The sequence below is a fragment of the Ovis aries genome, chromosome 9 (genome assembly GCF_016772045.2).
Source record: "Ovis aries strain OAR_USU_Benz2616 breed Rambouillet chromosome 9, ARS-UI_Ramb_v3.0, whole genome shotgun sequence".
NCBI classification, from domain to species: Eukaryota; Metazoa; Chordata; class Mammalia; order Artiodactyla; family Bovidae; genus Ovis; species Ovis aries.
The window spans coordinates 78,471,913-78,490,303 of NC_056062.1; the positions used below are offsets into that span (position 1 = coordinate 78,471,913).

The following is an 18,391-nucleotide window of genomic DNA, read 5'->3' on the forward strand; positions in this document are numbered from 1 at the left end:
ATACATTCTGCTATTTTTCTGTTGATTAGTCATGATAAATAATCACAATAGTAAAAGATGTTTACCAGTTTTCACAGTCAATAGCCAGACAAAAAAAATAAAAGATAATTACAATTGTAAGCCATCATGGGAACATGATTAACCTAACAATATGAAATAATTACATACGATTTGGGGAGTCAAGCAGAGTGATGTGGTAAGTGGAAGTACATACATGCACAAGTATTATCTACTGAGGCAGTCTGTGTCTTTTGGTTGGTGCATTTAATCCATTTACATTTAAGGTAGTTATCAATATGTATGATCCTATTACCGTCTCTTTAATTGTTTTGGGTTTATTTTCTATAGGTCTTTTCCTTCTTTTGTGTTTCCTGCCTAGAGAAGTTCCTTTAGCATTTGTTGTAAAGCTGATTTTTGCTGTAAAGCTGAATTCTTTTAACTTTTGCTTGTCTGGAAAGCTTTTGATTTCTGCACCAGATCTGAATGAGAGTCTTGCTGGGTAGAGTATTCTTGGTAGGTTCTTTCCTTTCATCACTTTAAATATATCATGGCATTCCCTTCTGGCATGTAGATTTTCTGTTGAGAAATCAGCTGATAGCCTGATGGGAGTTCACTTGTATGTTATTTGTCATTTTTCCCATGTTGCTTTTAGTATTTTATCTTTGTTTTTAATATTTGTCAGTTTGATTACTGTGTGTCTCAGTGTGTTCCTCCTTGGGTTTATCCTGCCTGGGACTGTCTGTGTTTCCTGGACTTGGTTGACTATTTCCTTTTGCATATTAGGGAAATTTTCAGAAAATTTTCAGGGAAATTAGGATAATTAGCTCTTCAAATATTTTCTCAGGTTCTTTTTCTATTCTCCTTTTGGGATCCCTATAATGCAGCTGTTGGTGCGTTTAATGTTGTCCCAGAGGTCTCTTAGGCTCTCTTCATTTCTTTTCATTCTTTTTTCTATATTCTGTTCTGTGGCAGTGATTTCCACCATTCTGTCCTCCAGGTCATTTATCTGTTCTTCTGCCTCAGTTATTCTGCTGCTGATTCCTTCTGGTGTATTATTCATCTCTGTTTGTTTGTTCTTTAGTTCTTCTAGGTCTTTGGTAAACATTGCGTCTTGCATCTTCTCCATTCTGAGATCCTGGATCATCTTCACTATCATTATTCTGAGTTCTTATTCTGGAAGGTTGCTTACCCCCACTTCATTTAGTTGTTTTTCTGGGGTTTTATCTTGTCCCTTCATCTGGGACATAACTTTCTGCTTTTTCATGCTGATTAACTTTCTGTAATGTGGTTTTGTTTTAGCCGCTGTGGGACTGTGGTTCTTCTTGCTTCTTCTGTCTGCCTTCTGATGGAGGAGGCTAAGCGGCTTGTGTAAGCTTCCTGATGGGAGGGACTGGTGGTGAGAAAAACTGGGAATTGCTTTGGTGGCCAGGGCCTTTGCTCAGTAAAGCTTTAATCCAAATATCTGCTGATGGGTGGGGTTGTGCTCCCTCCCTTGTAGTTGTATGGCCTGAGGGGACCCAGCCCTGGGGTCTCTGGGCTCTATGGTAGAGTTAATGGAGACCTCCAAGAGGTCTTATGCCAAGGGAAACCTTCCTGGACTACTGCTGCCAGTGCCCCTGTCCCTGGGGTGAGCCCCTGCCGACCCACGCCTCCACAGGAGACCCTTCAGCATCAGCAGGTAGTTTTGGTTCAGTGTTCTCTGGGGTCACTGCTCCTTTCTTCTGCATCTTGATGTGCCTAAGAGTTTGTGCCCTCCAAGACTGGAGTCTCTGTTTCCCCCTAGTCCTGTGAAAGTCCTATAATTAAATCCTGCTGGTCTTCAAGTTCAGATTCCCTGGGGATTCCCAGTCCCTTTGTTGGATCCCCAGGCTGGGAAGAGTGATGTGGGGTTCAGAACCTTCACAATAGTGGGAGAACTTCTTTGGTATTATTGTTCTCCAGTTTGTGGGTCACTCACCTGGCAGGTTTGGGATTTGATTTCATTGTGATTGTACCCCTCCTGCTGTCTCACTGGCCTCTTCTTTGTCTTTGGACATGGGGTTTCTTTTCTTGGTGGGTTCCAGTGTCCTCCTGTCGATGGTTGTTCAACAGCTAGTGGTGATTTTGATGTTCTTGCCAGAGGAGATGAGCGCCCGTCTTTCTACTCTGCCATCTTGAACCAGAAGCCCCAACATATTATTTTATATGCACAGATAATTATATAAGAAAGATAGAATTTAGCTAAGAGTGTCTGTTTTATTTTTAGAAAAATAAAATTCTTAATTTTGTATGAATTTTCAAAACCTCCCTTGAATTTGTTTTTACTAGTGTAAAAACATTAAGGCACTACGAGTATCTTAAAACAGCTTGTGCATATGCCCTTGAGACACGTTGGTGGGTGCATTTTTATCAAAACCATATACATGGTGACATATTAAATGTATCATATTATTATACTAATCATACGACTCTAGAAACAAAAGTAACCAGAGGACTTAAAGCCTATCAAAACCATCTTTTTGTTTTTGTACAATGGGATTCTTTTTAAATTTGCCAATGAATTCATACCAGTATTGAAACCAGATGTAGACTTCCGTCTTTTAATGTATTAGCTCAGCTATAAAGTCTTATTTCCATCTCTGATTACTGACTGTTTCATTCATGGTTTATTATCTCTTTCCTGCCCTCCTTTTTCTTTTTTCTTTTTTTAAACTAGAGTCTAAATATGATTCAAATGATTTTAAGATGACATTGCCCCATTTGTGTAGTGACAGAAATAAAATTAAATCTGTATTGAATTGATGATAACCTAATTAAATCCACAAATGAAGTACTCTCGATAAAATTTTTCACTGGAAAGGATTCTTGACAGATACTACTAAAAGACATGTTAGCTGTGGTTTGAGTGTTTTTCATCTTAGAACTTAAATCCTACTTTACTTCTTTCTGTATAAAAGCATATCTTCTCCATTTTTTCTTTTCTTTCTATATATTTTCAATATAAACTTATGATTTTGAAATTTATCTGAACTGATGAAAAGTCATATTTATAGAAATAAAAAAGATATTAGTTAAAATGTATGGTGTTTCTGTTGCCAAATAGAAACCTAGTCACCTTTGGTAACTGATTTTATTTGTATGTAAGTGAAATTTACGTTTAAAGATTGTTTGAAAACAAAATTCTCTTTAGGAAAATGACTGTCAACGAACTCCCTTACCCCTTCCCTCTAAATAGTGAGTATGTGTCCAAAGGATGTGAAATAAACATTTAGATCAAGGCATAACATCTGGGAAGGCCTACTCTCCTCACTTTCCTATTCTCCATTAGTGACCCAAAATATATGGTGTGGTTTAAATGTTGAAATAGATATTATTCTTTTCCAAAGTGCATTTGCTACCCTTGATATTTAAAAGAGACCAGATAACATTTATTCTTCTAAATTTGTCAAGATTTACCTGAAATTTTTGCACTTAAGGCTGAAATTTAGCTGCCTTTACTCTCTGTTGAATACATACTTTGGATCTCATCTTTGGAACAAGCCTTGCTACTCTGTGCTTATATTGAGGCTAATTCATGCATTCATGCTTGTGTGAAACTCATATAAAAGACTCTATAACTGTAAATTAATAAAAAAATTTAAGTCAACATTATGTCTCTGTTCTGGAAAATGTTTGTTTACTTGTTAATTGTTAAAATGATTTTTTTCGAGGGATAGAAACCTTTCATTTTGTAATGAAAGTTAAAAGTCTTAAAGTGCAGATATCACATTTGAGCCTTAATATTCAAAGGGATTGTTAGAATAATATGGTACACAAATAATTTTAATTTAAGACATATCCATGTACTTTTAGAATGATTGGCTATTACATCTTTTTTTTTTTTTTTCGATTAGAGGGAAGATATGAAATGAACCCCTAAAGTAGAGGGAGGGATTTATTACTGAAGAGAGAAAAGCATAATGGGAAAGAGACTTCAGAAACCACTTTTGCTTCAGATCTGTCCTCTCCACCTTTATTGATTCAGGGCCAGATACTGGCTGTGGCCTTAGATATTCTTGTAAACTTCATAAAAACTAGTCCTGTCAGCTTCTTCACCCCTGTATACTCAGTACCTTTAGCAGGACTTATACAAGAGAGCCAGTGCAATAGATACTTGTTGAAAGAACAGATGCCCAAATTAGTGAAAAATAAAAATGGATGCCCAAATTAATCTTTTAAGAAAAGACGGTGAAGATCTTTTGTAATGTTATAGAATCATAGAGTTGGAATGAACCTTGAAAGTCTTTTAGCAAAACCAGACAGTTCATGAATCAACTTACTATCTCTGGCAAGTCTTCCTTCAGTCTTCCTGTGGATTTGTCCAGTGGTAAGTGGTTTACAGTGTTCAGTGCTTCACAGCACTGAAATCAGATTCATCCTGAGACCTAAGTATAGTAGGCCCATTTAACTTTGAACTTTCTCTAGTATGGCTCTGAAATACAGGGTATAGCAGCAGAGACGACAAGCCAAGAAGTTAATGAAGGATTAGTTGAATTATTGGTTGGAAATAGTGGAATGCTAGGAGGATAAAAATTGAAGTCTAGGTAACTGAAAAGGTCAGCATTGAAGTGACTAAGCATGACGCAGTTTTTTGGACTGCTACTGCTTTTGTAACACCCCGAGCCTTCAATCTTTAGAGTAGGGGTGTGGAATCGGGAGAAGGGAGAGGACCCAGTCCCGAATGACAGCACCACCACTTTGCATACCTCTGCAGTGGTGTGGTGGCCCTCTATAGCACCCCTGCCTCTTACTCACCCACCAGGGCTGCAGACCACTAATTTTAAAAGACCGGACCATCAGATGTGAGTTTCTCTTCTCCTGTAGTAACTACAAGTCTGTACCCATTCATTCATTATTTATTGATTGCTAACTGTATGCCAGGTGTGGTTCCATCAGTGTATGCACTGATGTGGATACATCAGTGAACCCGACAAAGATCTCTGCTCTTCTGGACCCTTTTCTTAGTGCAGTACTGTTCAGTAGAAACATAGCGTGGGCTGCGTATGTAGTTCTAAGCTTTCTAGCACCCACATTCAAAAAGAAAAAGCAGCAGGAGAGGTTAATTTTAATGTATTAAATATAGGCGGGGCCTCCCTGGTGGCTCAGACAGAAAAGAATCAGCCTGCAGTGCAGGAGGTGCAGGTTCCCTGGGTTGGGAAGATCGCCTGCAGAAGGGATTGGCTGCCCACTCCAGTATTGTTGTCTGGAGAATTCCATGGACAGAGGAGCCTGGCATGTTACAGTCCATGGAGTCACAAAGAGTTGGACCTGAGTGACATACATTTTTTTCACTGATACTAATTCTATATTATATTAATAACATTAACACATTTTAAATATAATATAATTAGTATATAAATGTCATTTAACTGAGTAAGCAGTATGTAAGTTATTAATGAGATACCTTACATTTCCTTTTTGGTACTAGGCTTTTAACTCTGGTATATTTTATATTTATAGCATATCTCAGTTGGGTTAGCTATGTTTCAAATGCTGGGGAGCTACTGTGCAGCTTCAGAATATAGTGCTTGCTCTCCGTGGACCATGAAGTCAGTCCATCTGGTCTGAGGTAGAGAATCAGTTCCTAAAAGTATTAGAATTTTCAAATAATCCAGACTCCTTATCCATGGTCTGCAAAGCTTTACATGGTCTGTGCAGTACTTTATGACAGTATATGTTCGTATTTTATGCAAATATAAACCACCTGGCAATTTGCTTAGAAATTCTAACACAATAAAGGTTTTTTTAAATTGAGGAAAATTCATATAACATAAGATTTACCATTTTAAAGGGGAAAATTCCTTGTCATTAGTGCGTTTGCAATATTGTATAATTACTACCCCTGTGTAGTTCCAAAATATTTCATCACCTTGCTATCCTTTAAGCAGTTTCTCTCCATCCTGCTTCTCCCTCTTGTCCCTGGCAGTCACCAGTCTGCTTTCTTTTCCTGTGGATTTGCCTATTCTTAATATTTCACATAAGTGGGATCATACAGTATGTGCTTTCTGTTGTGTCTGGCATCTTTCACGTAGCATAATGTTTTTGAGGTCCATCCACATTGCAACACATGTCTGTACTTTATTCCTTTTCATGACCAAATAATATTCCATTGTTTGTGTATACCGTAATTTATCTGTTCCTCTGTGATAGACATTTGGGTTGTCTTAGCCATTGTGAATAGTGCTACTGTGAATACTCGTGTACATGTTTGTTTGAGTACCCGTATTTTACTTTTGTCAAATGGTGATAATCTGCTGTGTAGGGTTGTTATAAAGATAAATGAGCTAAGGCATATGGAACTGTTAGCACAATGCCTAGTACAGATAGCACTGACTCTGGTGCTATCAGTACGGAAAGTCTTTACGTTTGCACCTCGCTCCTCCTTTTTCCTTCCCCTGATGGCCTGTTTTTACGTTTCCGTTCTCCTGGTCTTTCTCTGACATTCTCATTTCTGAGTTCTCATTATTAGAGTTGGAAATCTAGGACGCGGGTGTGGGAGGAGGAGTGTTATTGGTGTCCATGCTTCGTGCAGGAGGCTCTTGGCAGCTCACCCCTCCGCATTTCCTCTGCTTTCTGCGACACTGTTGGTTTCCACTTTCAGCAGGAAAGTGAGGAGGCACCGCAGGGAAGGGTGTCTCTGGATTTACTTTTTCAGGACAGACAGCTGTCATATTGCCACCTCAGAGTTAGATGGCGTAGGGAAGAGTGATTTCTTAGGGTCATGGTGCTTCTCGGGATATGTTACGTGCTTTAGGAATGACATGGATAATTTTAAAGAAAGGAGAAATTGAATGATGACGCTTTCCTTCAGGAGAAGAGGTTCTCGGTACTTTTCCTTTTAGCCTTGCTCCTAAAAGTTTATGATCTTTAGAAAGAAGTGCTTGTTAACAATGCTCTCTTGTAAGAGTTTAGTTGTCTCAGCATTTCAGTTGAGTTTTTAAAATATTTCTTTGCAGTTAACAGAAGATGAAATTGCAACCATTCTCAAATCTACTTTGAAAGGACTAGAATACTTACACTTTATGAGAAAAATACACAGAGATATAAAAGCTGGAAATATTCTCCTCAATACAGAAGGACATGCAAAATTGGCGGATTTTGGAGTTGCTGGTCAGTTAACGGTAAGTGTAACACTTTTGGAAGCACTGTTGGTTTGTATTGTCCAGGTTCGAGTGTGACTAAACCTTGGTAATATCTTTTGAGGGTTATGAAAAGAAATGCATAACTTCATTGCTTCAAGGAGAAGAAGCCATTATTTAGGTATTATTTAATTATTTTTTTATTTACCGTTTAAGAGACATTGGATGAATATGAAAGAATATATATTGCCATCAAAATGCTTAAATATTTGGAAAGGAAAGCTGCATTTGTTCATTTCTGTAGGTTTTATTGTTATAGTGCTATCTTTAATGAAGGTAGTGGAGTTAAGTTACTTATGGACTCTTGGTTATTTCAGAATTCTAAATTCCTAAATATGTCATGTCACTACTGGTTGAAATTTTAGGAAAATAGTCAATTTCAGATATAACCTGTAGTATTTGAGGGTTCCAAATATTTAGTTTAAGGAATATGTTGGCAAATGCATTTCCTTGGTGTTTTTGTAGTTGCAGTTATATCTATGTAATATTCTTGCAGGATACAATGGCAAAACGCAATACTGTGATAGGAACTCCATTTTGGATGGCTCCTGAGGTCATTCAAGAAATAGGCTATAACTGTGTGGCTGACATCTGGTCCCTTGGCATTACTTCTATAGAAATGGCTGAAGGAAAACCTCCTTATGCTGATATACATCCGATGAGGGTAAGAAAATGATGGAAAATGTCAATGTTAAAAGTGCTGCAGTTTTGTAGTGTGAGTGTAAATAAACATGGAGTAAAAAGATCATTTGAATTTGGAGTCTGTGCAAAAATTAGCAAAATTATCTGTCAGGGATTTGTGACTGTTCACTTCTTTCCACCATCATATCCTTAACTGGGAGGAAAAGAAGTGAAGCCTGTATTTCTCTCTACAGTGGCTGTTTTTCTCCCCCCAAAGTATACCTGCTAAATTTCCCCATGATTTAAATAGAAGAAAGGGCTGGTAAATCCACTACATTATTCAGTTCCTCATATTCTGAATGTAACAGTGGAGGCTTGGAAGAAATCCATTCTCTTCTACTTACCCTGCATATTGTACCTTTTTGTGTTTTTGTTTCTCTAGCTGAGCTAATATTAAAAGGGAATCCCGATTTCTAATATTGCTATGTATCTGTAAGTGAAATAAGCTTTTATTTTTAGTGTTCAGCAAGAAAATGAAATTCCTTTTATGGATATTATTTTATGCTTGTATGAACTCCTTTTCCATGATAAATTTTTGAGTCTGAAATGTATAGATTGCATATTCAAGTCTAATTGCCACTGCTTTAGAGGTGATGAACAGTTTTTAAATTTATTAGTGTGTGAGTCTCAATTCATTATAGATAAGTACATTTATCTTTGTAAACGTATTGCCCTCTAGTGGCTGTATTCAACTCGAGAAGAAAGGATATAGGAATGAAGGCAGAAAGAAGGTGGAGGAGGGAGAGGGAGAGAGAGAGTCTGTGTGTGTGTGTGTGTGTGTGTGTGTGTGTGTAAAGAAAAGAAGATGATTTCAGAATAGATGGAGAAATGTGTGAAGTAAATAGATGGGAGGAAAAATAATGCCATATTTTAGAGTGTTTGAAAAAGAAGAATAAATTAAAATTCTGATACTATAGTGCTATTATGAATTGAACTTCAATAGTGTAGATAATAATGTACTATACTGAAATATTTAAAAATCTGCCTGCCACTTTAAAGAGAACTCTTTGAGGAACATAATTGTATATGATATGTATCGTCTTCCTTGTACATGTAAACTCCTCTTGCTAAAGCGAAACAGAAAAATAGCATGAATTCTTTGAAAATATTGACATGAAATATAACTAGGTCAGCATAAAACAATCAATAAAATTCTCATTTCTTTTCTGATTATTAGATATCTTTGGTACTTTCAGCTAGAAAGTTTTTGGGGTGATCTTCAGCTAGATATATTTGAGTTTAGTGAGGTTAACCAAAATATCCAAGACAGCCTAGCTAAGTGCCAGAGCTGGGATTTAACCCAGAACTTAAGAGTATTACTGTTCTGCTTCCTCCAGTATAAATCTTATTTTTTCCAACCAAACAGTTCCACATATTCAGTTTGACCATGAGGTAGTCTCTTTAGCAGATAGCCAAGGATTTAAAAAATAAAGCGCAGAGTAGCTTCTCTCATTGCAAATTACGTGGCACTATGTCACAACCAAGTATACTCCTAATCCAACATGATTTCTTTTTAAAAAAATTTTAAAAATGTTTATATCCAGGTCTTAAGAATTGAAAACTGAGTCAGTCATTTTTTAATTAAAAAAATAAAACGGGAATCCATGACCTCCTTCCTTCCTGCCCAATTAATAATAGAACCAAGTTGAGAAATTCTGGACGACTGGGCTTGGTTAGAGGTGCCAGTTAAGTTGTCCCCACCCCCGGCACACCTGCACATCTTCCATCCCCCAGTTCCTGCTGCGTGTGCCTGGGTCGGCACCTGGCCCATCTCAGTGTGTGTGCACAGGACTTTGCCCTCTGACATCGTATGGCCAGAAATTACAACTCAGCGACAAAGCTCAGGATTCCCTTTTTCTCTCGCTTTTTACATAGTTAAATTTTAGCTCGAATGACATGTTCTGTGCTTAACAAATCTACTTTCTTAGTTTTCATTTTATCTTTTTTACCCCCATGGTAATTTCTTAGGGCTGTCTTAACATATTACCACAAATTTGGTGGCTTAAAACTATAGAACTTTATTCTCTTACAATTCTGGAGGCCAGCAATTTGAAATGAAGGTGTTGACAGAGCTGCACTCCTTCAGAAGCTCTAAAGGAGACTCCGTTTTCTGCCACTTCCAGCTTTGGGGTGGTGGCTGCCAGCAGTCCTTGGCATTCCTTGGGTTGCAGCTATATGTCCCTGCCTGCACCTTTTACATTACTCTCTCCTTTGTGAGTGTCTGCGTTTCGCTCTTCTGTCTGTCTCAGATTTTCCTCTGCCTTTTTCTTTAAAGGACAGATGTCATAGGATTTAGAGCCCACTCCAGTAATCCAGAACAATCTCCAACTGCAGGGATTTTTTTTTTTTTTTTCCCAAATGAGATCCGGTTTAGAAGTTTTGAGTATTAGGATATAGACATATCTTTTGGGGGCCACTCTTCAACCCACTATATCCTCTCTAATCTGTTCCCTTTTTTCAAATTATATGTATTTAAGATTAGTAACAATTAATTTCAGGATCTATTTTCCTTGTCTTTTCTCAAATTTTAAAAACTGTGGTAAAGTATTCATAAAAATGGTATCATTTAAACCATTTTTCCAGTATACCGTTCAGTGGCATTACAGTACATTGACATCACACTGTCTACTACAGAAATATGTATCATCTCAAACTAAAACTCTATACACATTAAAAAATAACTCTTTATTATCTCCTCCCCCAACACCTTATAACCATAATTCTCTCTGTTTCTATGAATTTGACTATTCTAAGCATCTCATATAAGTGAAATCATACAATATTTGTCCTTTTGTGTCTGGCTTCTTTCACTTAATGTTTTCAAGGTTCATCCATTGTTGTAGCATATATCCAAATTCTTTTTTTAAGGCTGGATAATATTCCATTTTATAAATACCACATTTGTTTAACCATTCATCCATATTGGACACTTGAGTTGCTTCCACCTTTTGATTGTTGTGACTAGTGCTTCTATGAACATGGATGTACATTTATTCTCTGTGAGAGTCTGCTCTCAATTCTTTGGGTATATACCCAGAACTAGATTGCTGGGTCATATGGTAATTTTATGTGTAAATTTTTGAGGAACCTCCCTACTGTTTTTCATAGCATTGTGCTATTTTATGTTCCCACCAGCAGTACACAAAGATTCCAGTTTCTCCACATTCTTGCCAACACTTATTTTCTGTCTTTTGATAACAGCCATCCTAATGAGAGTGAAGTGTTACTTCATGGTTTTGATTTACATTTCCCTAATAACTAATGATGTTGAGTATCTTTTCATGTACTTTTTGTTCATTTGTATCTCTTCTTTGGAGAAGTGACTATTCAGGTTATTTGCCATTTTAAAATTGGGTTGTTTTTTGTGTTGTTGAGTTTCTGGTCTCATTTTAATCAGCTTTTCTCTAGTTTGGTCTGCCGTTTTCTATTTGCTGGCTGAAGTCTCCTAGCCCTTTGACTTTTTACTGCCTGTTTATTGTTCTTCCAGCTGTCCCCCATCACTTTTTGTATCCAATTCTAATACTCAGTCTAAGTCCCTTGATAATTCTTGTGGGTAAAATCCTCCTAGTCCTTCCCTTGGGAGGTCTTTGAGTCAAAATGTATCTCAGATTTGCTACTCTACAAGTAGAGGATTGCTCATTTGTATTTAAGTGTTGTATTAATTTGCTTTGGGCAATAGATGTGTTCTAGGGATTTTGTATAAATATTTAATAGTTGTAAATTGGAGTTTACATTTTGGGGATTTTTTAAAAAATAATTTTTATTAGTTCCTTTAGTGATTAGAATAATGCTGTTGAAACTTATTTGCCATATAATTGTGTTTATTTTTTTATCATGGACATATCCATTTTAGCAGTAATACAAAATTTAATCATAAATATTAACATTTTTTGATTTAGTGTTAATGTTAAAATAGATGCCTGTTCTCCTGTGGAGGCAGGAAGTCAGCCTTTGGACTAGCTGGAGAATATATATGGTTACCTACATTGGTTATTTTGTGTCAGAGAAACTGAGTGTCACCTAAGTATGGATGTTTGATTTTTTGAAGACAAGAACCCTGGAATTTTCTTCTTATATTCTTTTACTTCTGTTCCCTTTTCTTTATTTCCTTCTGCATATATTCAGGGCACATTCATCGTGTCCCAGTCACACTTTGAGGATGCAGTGGGAAGCAGTGCAGGTGTGCTTCCTGTTCTGTTGGAACTTCCACCCTGGTGATAACTTGCATCCTGATGTTATAACTATTTTACTTTCTCTGTGTGTGTGTATGGGGAGGAAGTACATATATATTCAGTTGTTTAGAATGTAAGACCATACACTGTAACAACTTTTATTCATTTATATGTATATTACGAATCATAAAGGATCATATGCCTATATGATTTTTATTATTTTGGCATTACATTGCCTGTTTTTCTCCTTTGAACTTATCCTCATCTTCCTTCTTTTCCATTTCTCCCCAGTGCTACTTTTACTTCCTTTGACTGTTCCCTATTTCCTAACAGTGTGCGTACATGAATGCTCACACAGTCCCTTTCGAACCTTCACTTTTCTTTCTGTTTATACTCCATTTCTTCCCCCATCTGTTCCCTACATTTTTCTGCCTGATTATTTTAAGTGATACCTTGATTCTCTTAACTCTACTTTCAGATCAGAAATAGCTAAGGATCCAGAGGAGGGGGCAGATTGGATCATTGGAGAATTTCAGTACTACTTCCAGAACATGTGGCTTTTCACTCTATTTGAGAGTTAGAGTTGTTCTGCCCTGTGGTCCTAATACATGTGGGAGTACGAGGCATCCCAGCCCCCAAATCGAGGATTAAAGTTTATTACATTGACAGTTTCAACATATTTCTGTCCAGTTGGAGTTATTATTCTTGAAGAGATGAATAAGCAGGGAAAACAGAATAAACAGACCTCAATTTCTCTTGGTTGAGTCTGCTGAGGTCATCCCTGAGGGTTTCATGGGGAAGACAAATTCCCACTGTTAATTTATATTCAAACCTTGCTGTTGATGTTGCCAAGTCCTCTGTAAATATGATTAATTTGGTAACTACTGAGGAAGCAATCATCACTTTCTCACTGACATACTAATTATGTGAATATGAATAGTAATATTGGAGACATATTTCCATTAAGTTTTACTTAGATAAAGGATTATACTAGAATCTATCTTTTAAAGATTTTAATGTGGGATACTAACAAAGGCAATATTTCTCTGTATTTGTGTGGGAGCATTTACAGGAGACAATTTAATTTGATTTATTAATGATTGAAAGATGATTTATATTTCATACTTTTTTGACTGATCTTATTAGATATATTCCACATTGTGGCATATTATGCACATGTGGGCATGCATGTGTGTGCACACAGTTGAAACAAAATATACATAAATAGTTTCCCAGGTAGCTCAGTGGTAAAGAATTCCACCTGCCAATGCAGGAGCCACAGGTTTGATCCCTAGGTCTGGAAGATGGCAGAGGAAATAGCAACCTACCCAGTATTCTTTCTGAGATAATCCTGTGGACAGAGAAGCCTGGTGGGTTACAGACCATGGGGTTGCAAAGAGTCAGACACAACTGAAGGGTCTGAGCACATCACATGTTCACAACATAAACAGTACTTATCTGTGTATGTCTATAATGGGTCCCATGTGAAATAAATTTTATATTGTGAATTGCTATTTGTGATCCACTCTGATATCTGTTCTATCACAGGCTTATCTTCTGTTATACTTCATCTTTCCATTAAAAAAAAAATGGTGGTTCAAATCCATTCAGTTGATTTTGTGACCCAGTATTGGTTTGTAACTTCGATTTTAAGGGCAAGAATCACTGTACCAACCTTTGGAAATCTGATTTCTTCCAGTGCCATAATGCTTTCATTGTTGCCACATGGTAGTGGTAACCTGGTGTATGAGTCCTAAATAAATTCTGTTATCTGTAACTTAGTTATATTGGAGTACATCAAGGCTGTATATTGTCACCCTGCATATTTAACTTATATGCAGAGTATATCATGTAAAATGCCAGGCTGGATGAAGCACAAGCTGGAATCAAGATTGCTGGGAAAAATTTCAATACCCTCAGAATCGCAGATAACACCACCCTTATGGCAGAAAGTGAAGAAGAACTAAAAAGCCTGTTGGTGAAAGTGAAAGAGGAGAGTGAAAAAGGTGGCTTAAAGCTCAACATTCAGAAAACTAAGATCATGGCATCCAGTCCCATCACTTCATGGCAAATAGATGGAGAAACAATGGAAACAGTGGCAGACTGTATTTTTGTGAGCTCCAAAATCACTGCAGATGGTGACTGCAGCCATGAAATTAAAGACTCTTGCTCCTTGGAAGGAATGCTATGACAAACCTACACAGCATATTAGAAAGCAGAGACATACTTTGCTGACAAAGGTCTGTCTAGTCAAAGCTATGGTTTTTCCAGTGGTCATGTATGGATGTGAGAGTTAGACTATAAAGAAAGCTGAGTGCTGAAGAATTGATGCTTTTGAACTGTGGTGCTAGAGGAGACTCTTGAGAGTCCCTTGGACTGCAAGGAGATCCAACCAGTCCATCCTAAAGGAAATCAGTGCTGAATATTCATTGAAAGGACTGATGCTAAAGCTGAAACTCCAATAGTTTGGCCGCCTGATGTGGAGGGCTGATTCATTTGAAAAGACCCTGATGCTGGGAAAGATTGACAGCAGGAGAAGAAGGGGACAACAGAGGATGAGATGGTTGGATGGCATCACCAACTTGATGGACATGAGTTTGAGCAAGTTCTGGGAGTTGGTGATGGACAGGGAGGCCTGGCCTGCTGCAGTCCATGGGGTTGCAAAGAGTCAGACACGACAGAGCGACTGAACTGAACTGAACTGAACTGAGGGGTGGTGTTGGAGAAGACTCTTGAGAGTCCCTTGGGCTGCAAAGAGATCAAACCAATCAATCCTAAAGGAAATCAGTCCTGATTATTCATTGGAGGGATTGTGCTGAAGCTGAAGCTCCAGTACTTTGGTCACCTGATGCAAAGAGCTGACCCATTAGAGAAGACCCTGATGCTGGGAAATAATGAAGGCAGGAGGAGAAGGGGACGACAGAGAATGAGATGGTTGGACGACATCATTGACTTGATGGATGTGAGTTTAAACAAGCTTCAGAAGATGGTGGACGACAGAGAGGCCTGGTATGCTGCAGTTCATGGGGTCACGAAGAGTTGGACATGACTGAGCAACTGAATAGCAACAAATGGTCCATTTCACTAAATTGTTATGAAGATCATAGAAGACATTATAAATGAGCAATATATATATATAATATTAAATACTTTAGAAATATTAGGTGGCTTTATTAACTTTTCAAGTCTCAAATTGAAATTGTAAATTAATTCAAGTTCTTTCAGAGGGTACCCTATTTGATAATATCTACTGTTGTCTTCTTGGCTTATTGAGTAGAGTTGGAGGTATTGGGAGCTTATACAGTGCCCAGGGGAGTTTATTGCCAGCTGGGGGAGGTTGTTGAAAGCTTTTAAGCCCTTGCTTATGGCTGCTGAGATGACTTCTGCAGCCCCTACTGGAAACAATATGGAAATAATGAGCCCACGAGGACAGAGAGACATGTGGACTCTCTTTTCTAACCTCAGGTCATACTGTGGTATCCAGATGTTTTCTACTTCATTTTCACTACATACTCAGTAATGGAAACTGTGATTCACAAGAGAGTAGAATGAGTTTTTTCTTGAGCAGAGAATTCAGAGTCAGTGGACCCCCAGAACTGCATTTAAATATTGTTTTTTTTTTGGCAGATGTCCATTTTATGGTGAGAGAGTTCACAGTTTTCATCAATGAAAATACAAGTTTCTTGATCCCCAAATATTGAGAACTGTGGCTCTCAATAATAGTATTGGAGACCCTCAAGAGAGTTTCTTATTATATTGTATATTTACGATATGGTTTTGTTCATTATTTACTTTATTACAGCATATCACTGTTCTGTGTTTTAATCTGGAACCAGGAACTATATATTCATAGGACATCTGTGATTTCCCCCCACCGCCCCAAACTCTTGAACTTCTGGAAAGTTTAGTTTTATGTATGTCTAATTATTGTCTGAAGTTCCACTAATTTAAAAAAGAAGCCTTTTTTTTTCCCTCTGAATTCTTGTACCACCTTTTCTCTTGTCTTTCTTATGATTCTTTTAAACTTCCTATGTATCAATATTGCAGTGTTTGTGCTGTTGTCTTATTTCCAAGTTTTAAATGCAAGTGTATTTTGTGTTTGAGTGCCTAATTGAAAAGCAGAGTAACTTACATAAAAGCATCCAATAAATGTTTTTGGTGAATATGTGCTCAATTCCCTTTCCTATCTCAAAGATACTTTGTGGTGTTAATATTAAAATCTAGCAAGCCGAAGTTCTTCTTTCTTATAATAATAATGTTGTACCTGTAGGTTAGAATAAGAGTCAGTGAGGTAAATGAAAAATGAAAGTAAATACTAATTAAGTACAACTTGAAAGCCATTGCCAACATCTGCTGGATCATCGAAAAAGCAAGAGATTTCCAGAAAAAACATCTATTTCTGCTTTATTGACTATGCCAAAGCCTTTGCCTCTGTGGATCACAATAAACTCTGGAAAATTCTGAAAGTCTATGCAGAGTACATCATGAGAAACACTGGGCTGGAAGAAGCACAAGCTAGAATTGATATTGCTGGGAGAAATATCAATAACCTCAGATATGCAGATGATACCACCCTTATGGCAGACAGTGAAGAGGAACTAAAAAGCCTCTTGATGAAAGAGAAAGAGGAGAGTGAAAAAATTGTCTTAAAGCTCAACATTCAACTCAGCAGTGGCCACAGGACTGGAAAAGGTCAGTTTTCATTCCAATTCCAAAGATAGGCAATGCCAAAGAATGCTCAAACTACCGCACAATTGCACTTATCTCACATGCTAGTAAAGTAATGCTCAAAATTCTCCAAACCAGACTTCAGCAATACGTGAACCGTGAACTCCCTGATGTTCAAGCTGGTTTTAGAAAAGGCAGAGGAACCAGAGATCAAATTGCCAACATCCGCTGGATCATGGAAAAAGCAAGAGTGTTTCAGAAAAACATCTATTTCTGCTTTATTGACTATGCCAAAGCCTTTGACTGTGTGGATCACAAGAAACTGTGGAAAATTCTGAAAGAGATGGGAATACCAGACCACCTGACCTGCCTCTTGAGAAATCTGTATGCAGGTCAGGAAGCAACAGTTAGAACTGGACATGGAGCAACAGACTGGTTCCAAATAGGAAAAGGAGTACGTCAAGGCTGTATATTGTCACTCTGCTTATTTAACTTCTATGCAGAATACATCATGAGAAACGCTGGACTGGAAGAAACACAAGCTGGAATCAAGATTGCCGGGAGAAATATCAATAAACAGATATGCAGATGACACCACCCTTATGGCAGAAAGTGAAGAGGAGCTAAAAAGCCTCTTGATGAAAGAGAAAGAGGAGAGTGAAAAAGTTGGCTTAAAGCTTAACATTCAGAAAGCGAAGATCATGGCATCTGGTCCCATCACGTCATGAGAAATAGATGGGGAAACAGTAGAAACAGTGTCAGACTTTATTTTTGGGGGCTCCAAAATCACTGCAGATGGTGACTGCAGCCATGAAATTAAAAGATGCTTACTCCTTGGAAGAAAAGTTATGACCAACCTAGATAGCATATTCAAAAGCAGAGACATTACTTTGCCGACTAAGGTCCATCTAGTCAAGGCTATGGTTTTTCCTGTGGTCATGTATGGATGTGAGAGTTGGACTGTGAAGAAGGCTGAGAGCTGAAGAATTAATGCTTTTGAACTGTGGTGTTGGAGAAGACTCTTGAGACTCCGTTAGACTACAAGGAGATCCAACCAGTCCATTCTGAAGGAGATCAGCCCTGGGATTTCTTTGGAAGGAATGATGCTCAAGCTGAAACTCCAGTACTTTGGCCACCTCATGCGAAGAGTTGACTCATTGGAAAAGTCTCTGATGCTGGGAGGGATTGGGGGCAGGAGGAGAAGGGGACGACAGAGCATGAGATGTCAGGATGGCATCACGGACTCAATGGACGTTAGTCTGACTGAACTCTGGAGTTGGTGATGGACGGGGAGGCCTGGCATGCTGCGATTCATGGGTTCACAAAGAGTCGAGCGACTTAACTGAACTGAACTGAACTGAAAGCCATACCGTTGCTCTTGACTTGATTTTTGAACTTTTACTAAGTGCAGTTAAAGTTTCAATTTTAAATTGCTTTGATTGATATATATATATTTCTCTGTGTGTGTAAATATACACAAACACATATTTGCTACTTTAGATCCTGTTAATATGTTGAAGGAGATCAGAAAGAGTTAATGTTGGCCTCTGGACAGTAGCTTTGGTTTGCTAATGGTGATGCAGTCATTAACCCTCTTGAAGGTCTTAAAATCAATTGTATAGACTTACTGTAGTGATCCAACCAATCCATCCTAAAGGAAATCAGTCGTGGGTATTCATTGGAAGGACTGATGTTGAAGCTGAAACTCCAATA

The 18,391-nt window shown here is 37.8% G+C and overlaps 1 protein-coding gene across 5 annotated transcripts in view; it reads left to right on the forward strand.

Moving 5' to 3' along the window:
* Positions 1-18,391, forward strand: part of STK3 (serine/threonine kinase 3) — a 309,832-nt gene that overhangs the window by 88,143 nt on the left and 203,298 nt on the right. For all 5 annotated transcript variants that reach the window (XM_027973184.3, XM_042254446.2, XM_060393931.1 and 2 more), the window contains 2 exons: positions 6,975-7,139; positions 7,654-7,821. In XM_027973184.3, the coding sequence (XP_027828985.1) occupies positions 6,975-7,139; positions 7,654-7,821 (333 nt within the window). The remainder of the gene's footprint in view (positions 1-6,974; positions 7,140-7,653; positions 7,822-18,391) is intronic.